We start from the raw sequence: 10,524 nt of genomic DNA, 5'->3' as shown, positions 1-10,524 counted from the left end.
CCCCATCTTCACTAATATCAGATTCTTCAAATCGTTCAGTGTCAAGTCAAAGGGTTTGAAACAAGACCAGGTTTGGACAATCAAACACAACTCGTTTGTTGTTGCCTGTAGTACAATCATTCACATAAACACTAACAACAACGTACTCATTATTAGATATTTTCAGAGAATATGTGCAGAGAATTGAAAAAAGGATACTGAAGTTACAATAAAATAAACGAACTCCTTATATAGTTAAAAATTATTGTTCCATGTGTATTACATCTACACATATAACAACGTTATTAAACATGTATGTCATCTTCCGTAAGAACAAGAATGTTATGAACGTAAATCCTTGTCATAGGCAAGATACTTTCACAAAGACTGTACTGTCTTAGCTTGTTTGCAGACTAAAAATCCTATTAATAATTGCTTACAGAGACGAGATACATTCATAATAATCTCGTTCTTCTTAAAAACAAGATATGCAATAAGGTGTATATCTATAAGCGTAAATTTAGTAGTTATTTTATTTATTTAAAAAAATGGACTTTGTTCTTCATCTTCTTGTTCGCCGAAACGATGGACAGAGGAGGTTCGATGTGCTTCACCAAGTCAGTCGTCCTTGTCTGATGTTGTCTGTCATGGCTCTGGTCTTCTCTGTTCTTCTGCTTCTTTGCTGCTGCAATGGAGCAAAATCAGCGCCCCATCCTCTTCCTTTTGTCGATTTGAAAAGCCTCGCCCGGCCGGTCTTCTTTGCTTGCTTGTGTCCGCCGTCACCGACTGCATCTTAGTTCGAAGCGCTACTTTCCTCCACCGCGCTTGCCTCCGGTGATAGCCCTCGCTGATTCACTTCCACTACTGCTTGGAGGTAGTTTCGCTGGTTTGCCTCTGCGTTTCCGTCACCGTATTGATATATTCTGATTTTTGCCTCAATCCCAACTTCCAGATTGGTTACAACTGAAACCTAGATGCTCTCTCTTCTCCTGCGCGGTAACTCTTGATGTAGATTAATGCTAGCTTCTCTTCTCATGGTGCTCACTGCTGGTTCTGGAGGTGCAATAATCCGTTGCCTTCCCAATTGTTCTCCTGCCGCTAAAGCTGCCAAGTGTCCAAGTGACCCCCCACTTCTGGCACTTCATCTATCACTTGGAGAATATCCCTTATTATCGCATCAATTTCTCCTACACCTTGCTTTAGAGTTAATAGCCTGTAGCAAGGATGAGCAGTCTGATTCAATCAGATACTTTTCTAGTTGTAAATTTTTAATTAAAATTAATACTTCTCTGACTACATATATTTTGGCTACTAATGTTGATATTGTTTTAAATTTTGTAATTTTGTCTATGATTGCCCTCCTTTACCAATTCCTTTCTATGATGAACTATTTAGAAGATAAGAAATCATTTTGTTTTTCAGGAGCAGTAGGGCGATCTTATAAGAGCTGTCACTATTGCAAAATATTTAAGTTTGAAAGCAAATTAACCTTTTTTTTTGTCAAGTGGATTAGACAGTCCCTGATCTTAGGTATTATCCATACACCATATATCCACACAACACATTCACACACACTACATGAGTTTATTTTTTGGTTCATTTTTTCTCCCGTGGGACTTGAACCCGGGTATGGTTGTTAAGGAGACATATGATATGCCATTATACCAAGCCTCCAACCACAACAAATTAACCTTCTATTTTTCTTTTTGGTCAAATGAATTGGACAGTCTCCAATCCTAAGTATTATATCTATGTATTATATATCCACACAACATACTTTCACACACTATATAGGTACATACTAAGTTCTTAAACAACATTCAGCTTTAACTGAAACTTGAATCCAAATGCAGCTTGCAAGACATTTTACCAACAGACTTGGCTCTATCTAATTAAGCCTAATGTTCTATGTAAGTGGTAAGAATTTGTGTGAGTCATATCAGAAAAAAAATGTGCAAGTTACAATGGTGTGATGCAATATAATATATAATTATATGGTCACAATTTTAATATAATAAACTAAAATATAGATATATAGGTTTAACTTAAAATATTAATTGTATAATTTTTTTTAACACTAAAGACATGCCAAAATATCATGTTAGAAGAGAAAAAAAATTTAGTAACACATTCTCTAATCAAATTAGTCTTTCTCATGTTAATATCATATCAAGTACGATGTGAATAAAAAAAATTGTAATCTAACTCATTTAGATGTTCTAGACTTTTTTTATCAATTAATCATATTACTACTTTTAAAAAAAAAACTTAGAATGTTAATTGGGTTGATAAATAGACGTGTATAAAAAGTTGAACTATCAATATTTAACCAATGAAATTAATTAGATAATAAATAGAAAAAAAACAAGATAGAATGCATGAGTTATTAACTTCTTCAGTTCTTTGATAAAATATTCCACGGGACTTTAACGGATAGCTCTTAGCTCCATTGAAATTTTGCTCTAAATCATTTTTTTATATTTCTTATTTGGCCGGCTTGCGTTTTTTTTTTTATTTTCGTATTTCCCACAAATTAATCTCCAAATTTAGACTCTTAAGTTAATTTTCACAATCTATCCTCAAATCAAACATTATATAACGATTTATTTCGATTTTCGAGAATTGCTATATACAAGAATGTTGGGTACATTTTTTTGTGTATTTTTTATTTTAGAATTCAAATTAATTGATAAAAAAGTAAAATATTTATCTTTCATACCAGAAAATAAAAATGTATAAAGATGCACAAAAAAGATTGTATAAATGTTTTTTTTTTTTGGTTTATTCTCCTTCTCTCTATCTCTCCAAAAATAAAGAGTTGAGCACCAAGATAACCCTATTTTCACTTGTTCTAAAATTGCAATTACTACCACTAATACATACTAACACACGAGATATGATTTTGATCATTCTAAATATATATCGATATAATATACTTTCTATTTTTGGAAGATTTTGAGGTTATCGAGTCGTATAGTTGGGATTGATAATATTATTTTGTCTCTATAAAAAATTGTATAAAGTAACATTTTACCGTGTAAAAGAGATTTCTTAAACTTAGATTCTTCTTCAAAGCTGAAGTAATAGCAATTATCATAAATTTCACATAAATTGATGGAGAACATTGTTTTGATTCTACTATATGCTTATTCTTACTCTCTAAAGAGCCTATCACTCCGTCTATTACAAATTCTATTAAAAATTAGGTAAATATCTGGTATTGTATTTATGAAATTTATTTGGTATTTATATTTAACTATTTTGTTTATTTGTTAATTACACTTCACTAGTCTCAAAATTGCAACCATTACCACTAATTCTTCAACCACAACACATACTACTACAATACTATGCGAGATTTGGTCTTAATCATTCTGAACGTATATTAATACGATATACTTTCTACTTTTGAAAGATTTTGAGGTTGTCAAGTCGTATAATTAGGATTGACAATATTATCTTATCTTTGTAGAAAATTGTACAATGCAAAAGAGATTTATTAAACTTGGATTTTTTTTATAGTTAAAGTGGCATTGATTATCATAAATTACACCTAAGTTGATCGAGAACATTGTTTCCTACTATATACTTATTTTTACTCTCTAAAGAGTCTATCATTTCGTCTATTGAAAATTAGGAGAATAATTAGTATTGTATTTATGAATTGGTATCAGAGTAGTGCACCATTAGTAGAACTTAAAAAATAGACTGAACCATGCTTCATACCATGAGAAGATACTAACACACATTATTACTGAAAAAATTTGTAATAATATGTGTTGGTATCTTCTCAATACCAAATTATAACTATTCGATTTCTAGCATGTCATAATCGCATAAAAAACAACGTGCTAACAATTTGTTTTCCTTAACTTATAACTAATATTCAATATACGAATCTAATTTGGGCAAATCAGAAATATGAAAACACGATTTTTGGTAAAATTTTAATTATTTTTTGCAGCTCCATCAATGAAGCAACCTGGATTAGTTTGCTACTTCTTTCCATTGAGATTTTAACTTGTTATTGGTGAGGGCTTTGTCACTTGCTTGCCTAATGCCTATGCCCCATCTGTCATCGTAGGTCCGTGTCAATTCAAGTCTTTAGATCAATTAAACGTGTATTTAGATACTAGATATTATTCAATATTCACTTGGGCGCTGGCTACGTAAATTCGGGCACGCTTCGTGGGTCATTGTCAGTTTGCACTAATCAAAGTAATTAGATACTAGATATGTTTTGATGGTCAATTTTTATTAATGGTTTATCAAAAAGAACAGTGAAATGGAAGATATTAGAACTCAGGAGAGTCGGGTCACGTCTCTAAGGGATTTCTAGCATTAATTTTCTTGTTAGCAAGCGACTTCCACTTTCACCAGGTTGGTTGAAACGTTATCCAAATATAACGTCAAAATCCTCATTTGTTTCGGTCGGCAATAAAATAGTTTTTAAAAACACCAAATCTATCTTTATCTTATCACCTTTGCCTTTAGAATACTCAAGAGTTCATTTATACCAATTTTGGGAACGCAAAACAAGTTCTGAAAACTACGTGCCACTATATGACACACTTCGAATATATCTTTCTAGTTGAGTTGATCTAAACTTCAGATTACTTCAATTAAGGATATTCAAATTTACACTGATTCAAATTAAATCGTTAAATATTATTATTTTATTAAATATTATTATTTTATTATTATATTTATAATTATACTTATAATATATTTAATTTATTATATATTTTTTATTATTTATATATTATTATTATTTAATAAATATTTTATATTTAAAATATTATTTATTTATTTTAATTAATCTATAATCATCATAATTCCGTCTATATTACATTTGCCGTACATAACCAGATAAAAGAAAAAAGTTATGTTAGATCTTCGACAACTAACACATAGCCAAACCCCATGACAATCTATAATCATTATATTATTGTTGACTTTTTAAGATATTAAAATCTTATTATGCCATTGTTTATTATTCAAAATTTGATATTAAAATTTATATATATTTAATTTTTTTAGTTTACAAATTAAATTACAAATTCAATCCAATCCAAACTACTTAAAATGATATCGGATCAAAAATTTTTTTTAAATCATCCAATTCAAATTATATCACAAATAAAATTAGTATTCAAACCATCTAAACCGCACCGCAACACCCCCTCACTTGAATTAAATAGGACCATGCTATTAAGCGTAAAGATTGCATATTCACAGGTTCTATCAATGGATGTTTACAATCAACCTAGGACGGTATGCATAAAACAGGAAGCGTCAGATGGGAAAAACAAATATATAAAAACAGCCACTCAGCCACTGATATTTATCTATGAATACCATTGCTCGATTCTATTGTCTCCAATATACAATAGCAATCAAGGCTATATTTATACTACTCGAGCTCTCTCGGATAATAACTTACAACTATAAATATTATTGCTCGATTCTATTGTCTCCGATATACAATAGCAATCAAGGCTATATTTATACAAAAAAAAGAAGTTGATAATCTACTCGAGCGCGCTCTCTGCCTAGAGACCAAAATTTACAACTTTGCTTATAAAATTGAACAGCAAATAACCCATTGCATAAAACTTAGATGAAGGAGGAGTGCAGCTCGCTGTATATCTGAAGGAACACTCCACTCAACTAACACATATTGGCAAGGTAATTATTGTCGCGTTTTCTGATGAACTCTAACAAGCTTCCATAGGTACGGTCGGCAATAGCAATAAATAGGGCCTCCGTGTCCGGGCTAAAGGATATCCCAGCAATTTCACCAAATAGATCAATCTCTTGAGCTTGCACATAGCCAGACTTGGAGTCAAATACATGGACAAAGTCTGCTGGCTCAGCCATGGCCAAGAACTGCCCATCAGATGTGAACCTTAAGGCTCTTATTGCACCCATTCTTCCCTTAAGCACACCTACGGACTCTGAGAGGTTCCTTATGTCCCATAACCTGCATGTTGTGTCCTGGTTCCCCGTAGCCAATATTCTTCCATCTGGGTGCCAAGCAGACGAAAAAGAGTAGTCCAAGTGCCCTTTTAGGCTCCCAATAACCTGGAAGATACAATATCAAAACAGTTAAAATCAGGAATTAAATTGGAACATTATGGATAATAGTCCTCTGGAAAACAACTGCTCCCTTAAAAGTCCTTTTGTCTATCACTGCTTTTGTATCGAAGCACATTGATCCAGATAGGTATAAAGAAAAATTGACAGTGGTAGATAAAAGAGAACAAAAGTGAACTGGAAGAAGTATAACTTGAACGTACCTTCCCGGAGTTAGCATCAGCTAACAAGCACTCAGCACTGTCACCAAGAATAGCCAACAACCTGCCATCTGGACTGACAGAAGTATTCTGCAAAGGCAAATATATGTAAAAGAGCACGATTAGTGTTTGTGAAAGTGTCGCCCGAAATGAAGATTTATAGCAACAGCAATAACAGCTGATGATACTCACATTAACAGACCAATCATATTTAAAACAACCCACGGAAGCAAAATTTTCTGCATCGAACATCTGAACTTGGGAATCATTATTTGCTGCAACAACCCTCAGCGACCCACTGCAAAGAGAAGGGTTAGTCGCAAAGCAAAAAACAAAAATCAAACACGTCCAGCATAACGTTCTGCGTTTAGCTGCTTACCTTGGATGGCGGTAAACATCAACAGCATTGGTTATGGCATTACCAGGAGTTATTTTACTGCAGAATGCAACACCAGGATGCCGCAAATTCTGGTTCACAAGTAACACACGCATAAGATGATAAGAAAATGGGCCTCCTATTCAATTTTAAGATATTTGGTCCACCCTACCTTGCAAACGAGCTCGCCATGATAACCACCTGCCACCACCAAATTTTCCTTGACTGCCATGGTGCTTATTTGAACTCTGTAGACGGGACGAGCTAAAAGTCCAGGGCACTCCTGCAAACAAACACCATATCACTTAAAATCCAATGAGTTACGACAAAGGAAACGCAGCACACATTAATCTGCCACTTACAAGGGTCGGAACTATGGGTCTGGCCACATTAAAAACTTCTTTACCCCTTTGTTGTAATGAGGACCAATGCATCACCGAGTAGTTTTGCATAAGGTATACATCATGCTTGGATGTTGCCCACAATAAATTCCTCAGCTGCACACGAGAAACATATTGATCACATCAATGTTATCACCCAAGTGGTCAACAAAAATAAAGAAAATAAGCTAAACTTGTGAACAATCATGCAAAATCACGACAATCAACAACCTAACTACCCATGTATAATGTGACCGTATGATCTAAGCCCAGCTAGAAAATATATAACACCTTCAACCATACATCTTTCCAACAAATTAAATCAAGTGCTTTATGATAATAAAATATGGAATCCGCACTTCTGTGAAATAGCCAAGAATTTTTCAAAGCAATATAAGTGATCTACAGATAAATGTTGATTGAAACAAAAGAATCAACACAATAATAATATACTAGAAATATACAGCCAAAAATGAAGAGTAATACCCTTCTTGATAAGGGCAAATGAACAGTCAACACTAATTTAAGAAATATTGTTAGATCCCTCTCAAATGTGGTCAGATAATTTTCCTATCATACCATAAAATAATGCCCTGCCAAGCTGCTCACTTCCCACCTGCTAAAAGCGGACATAATAAGAGAAATAAAAGGCCCAGATGCAGAAACAGGTTAAGACTTATGTGGAGATATATATATATATCAATTACAAAAGTAATAATGATACATAAAAAAATAATAATAACAGGAAACATAACAGAATCGAAAGTTCGTCAACGTGTAAGAAACCACACTTAAGAGTTATGACATCTTGGCTTAAGAATTATTAACTAAATGTTGTTGTCGCGCCATTAAAATTATAATGACAACTGTGGAACTGCGTTAGTACTAAATTTAAGACAAGTAGGAAATATGACGGTATGGTTGCATAGTCAGAAGTTGTATACAGTATAAAATCACCCTTCCACCAGTAATAGCTATTCAAGAGTAAATAGAAATTTTTTGGTTCAAAAAATATTCGAGTAATAATCTCTCATAGATCATAAGATAAGCTAAATAACAATTAGCAAAGTAAGCCATTATGCAATTCATGGGTACTGAATTTTAAGCAGCAATTCATTTGACATACCAGCAATTCATTTTAGTCCGTCATTCCGTTGGATGTAAACACATCTTACAAGTGTAACAAAATCTCTTCCCACAGGAAAATCACCAAATTATTTATAAGTTTTCAAGTCATACCATAGCCTTGATGCATCCATATCCATAAATTGGCAAGAAACTATCTTTTCTGTAGAGAACAATATTTGGCATCTTAGAAGATACTTTTTAGCAAAATTGGAATTTTACTAAAATTCCAAGAGCTGAAGTGGCATAGCGTTATGAAATAGTGCTCGAGAAACATCTGTTTAAAAGGGAGAAAAGACAGAGGTCTGAAACAAGTTCTTGCTTAAAGCCTTCAAGCCGGGAAATTTATAAAAAAGAAACCTGTTGAAACATATTAAAATTTACCATCTTCTAATTTTATTTTTCAGAAAATGGCAATTTCATGAAATAACCAGGATAGAGTGGTTTAAAAGATAAGGTTTTTTGAAATTTAGTCTTGTAAGCTTGTCAAACTGTGAGTTGATTGGAAGCAAGTGCATAAAAAATCCCCACAGGCATTTGTTTAAATCCATATATAAAAGAGTCGCGGCCTTTAATTCCATCCGTATGCAAAGGAACAATACAAATAACTGAATCCTGCAAAACTTGAGCACAAAAATTATGCATAGCAAAATTCGTTATGGCCAAATAACATTATCACCAGGTAAGGCTATTGGCTACGAAATATAAGAACTCCCTGGATGCAGTGTAGCCAATATCCACATGATAAAATCGTTCCAAAGAAGAAGAAAAAAATTAACTATGCTGAAAAATTATCAAAGCAAGGAACACAAGCCAAGATTTATGGATTTTAATCATTTTAAATTACTACAAGCTCTGTTCAAATCAAACACATCAGTGCAAATGAAATAACCCACTTTCCCCAAAAATGCCTAAGAACTAAGTTTAAGTATAAATGAAGAAAAGTCTCTACCTGAAAATGGATAATTGTGGATTTTACAAGCCTTGTGTTGAACTGGAAGTCATAGAAGGCCTTCCCCTTCTGCACTTCCAAACACTCCTGCCAAATAAACAAATAAACAGAGTGTTCAGAAGCGAATTAGAATTAGTATTCATAATTTTCATCTGAATCAGAAGTGAAAGCGTGAAGCAGCTGACGTGTTCACCTTGTCGAGATCGTCGCGAGAATGCGAGAGGTTCTCGTAGTTCTTGTACTGCTTCAACCGAGTCTCGCGGTACTTCTGTCTGCTGTAGTTAAGCTTCTCCCATGGAATCCCCTGTATATCTTTCCCTTTTCTAGCTTCCGAAGCAGACGTATCAGTCTTCGAATTACTCTGCCAAACACAGTACCAAACAAATGAATATACATCAAACAAATAAACCTCTCACGGTGTAGACGGTTTCATTCCAAATCGCAATCAATCATAGAACAAAACAAAGAGAGTAAAGCCGCTATCGAATCGTTACCGTCTGGAAGCTTTCATCGAGGTCGGAGTCATCCAAAGGATCAGAATTGGTGAATGCAACGTCGTCTTCGAAGTCAGAGAAGTCGAAATAGTCATTGACAACGTACTGAAGGTCGTCGTTGCCGAACCGCTCCATGATACAGTTTTTTCAATTTTCTCGGGAAACAAACAGAAAATAGAAGGGGTTTAGATTTGGCAATGCGAGAACGAGATAAAAAGAGACAAAGTAAAGGGTTTTGGTTGCGAAAAGAGCAATGGTTGTATTCTCGGGCGTTTCTTCTTATAGAGAGTGGGAGAATGGAGAGTGGGGCCCGGGCTCTTCGGTACAAAGAGGGTGTCAAATCCGTGGGCTTTTAGTGGGCTCCACTTAACCGCCCGTTAGTTTGCCGTTTCATTTAAAAAAGTACTCTAAGTTTCTAACCCACCCACGCCGCACGCTAACTCCTCTCTTGACTCAATTAGTCATGTACGCATTTCCAATTTGAGGGGAATCTTCTAACAATAATGATTTTAATTCAAAAAAATATTATAAATGGTGAATGCTATGTGTTTTTGAGATTTATTTTTGAGATTATACCTAACTTATTAAAAAATAAATAAATTATATTTAATAAATTTTAAATATTTTATTTTTTATTTTAAATATTTTATTTTTTATTTTTAAAAATAAATTAGACAATTTAGGCACCTTGTAATACCAGAATTTACCATTATAAATTTACTTACACATATTCTAAATAATTTATTAAAAGCGATGTTTCTCTATGAGTTGGAAATTGGATATTAGTAGACAAAAATTTAGTAAATTCTTTATTTTTAGTTAAAAAATAATAATTTATAGTGAGATATTTTAATTTTGTTTGCAACTCATATAAATTTACAACCTATCAAATTGATCAGTTTAAGAAGAGATATTTTTTATA

The 10,524-nt window shown here is 33.3% G+C and overlaps 1 protein-coding gene across 15 annotated transcripts; it reads right to left on the bottom strand.

The window, feature by feature from the left end:
- Positions 1-5,294: 5,294 nt before the first annotated feature.
- LOC112706157 (uncharacterized WD repeat-containing protein C2A9.03) lies at positions 5,295-9,914 on the bottom strand. Of its 15 annotated transcripts, none has more exons than XM_072200709.1 (11): positions 9,603-9,854; positions 9,302-9,469; positions 9,109-9,195; positions 8,158-8,779; positions 7,518-7,650; positions 7,014-7,148; positions 6,824-6,934; positions 6,655-6,743; positions 6,468-6,573; positions 6,279-6,365; positions 5,295-6,063 (listed from the first exon to the last, which is right to left on the bottom strand). In XM_072200709.1, the coding sequence occupies exons 6-11, from the start codon at positions 7,101-7,103 to the stop codon at positions 5,650-5,652; spliced, it is 897 nt and encodes a 298-aa protein (XP_072056810.1). In that variant the 5' UTR covers positions 7,104-7,148; positions 7,518-7,650; positions 8,158-8,779; positions 9,109-9,195; positions 9,302-9,469; positions 9,603-9,854; the 3' UTR covers positions 5,295-5,649. The 15 variants fall into 15 exon arrangements, with proteins under 15 accessions (XP_072056810.1, XP_072056806.1, XP_072056811.1 ...); XM_072200705.1 differs by having other exon boundaries at positions 7,611-7,650; XM_072200710.1 differs by having other exon boundaries at positions 7,518-7,647.
- Positions 9,915-10,524: the final 610 nt, after the last annotated feature.

This window comes from Arachis hypogaea, chromosome 8 (genome assembly GCF_003086295.3).
Source record: "Arachis hypogaea cultivar Tifrunner chromosome 8, arahy.Tifrunner.gnm2.J5K5, whole genome shotgun sequence".
In the NCBI taxonomy this organism is placed as follows: Eukaryota; Viridiplantae; Streptophyta; class Magnoliopsida; order Fabales; family Fabaceae; genus Arachis; species Arachis hypogaea.
Note: the sequence above shows the minus strand (reverse complement) of the source record. Positions and strands in the feature narration are given on the sequence as shown.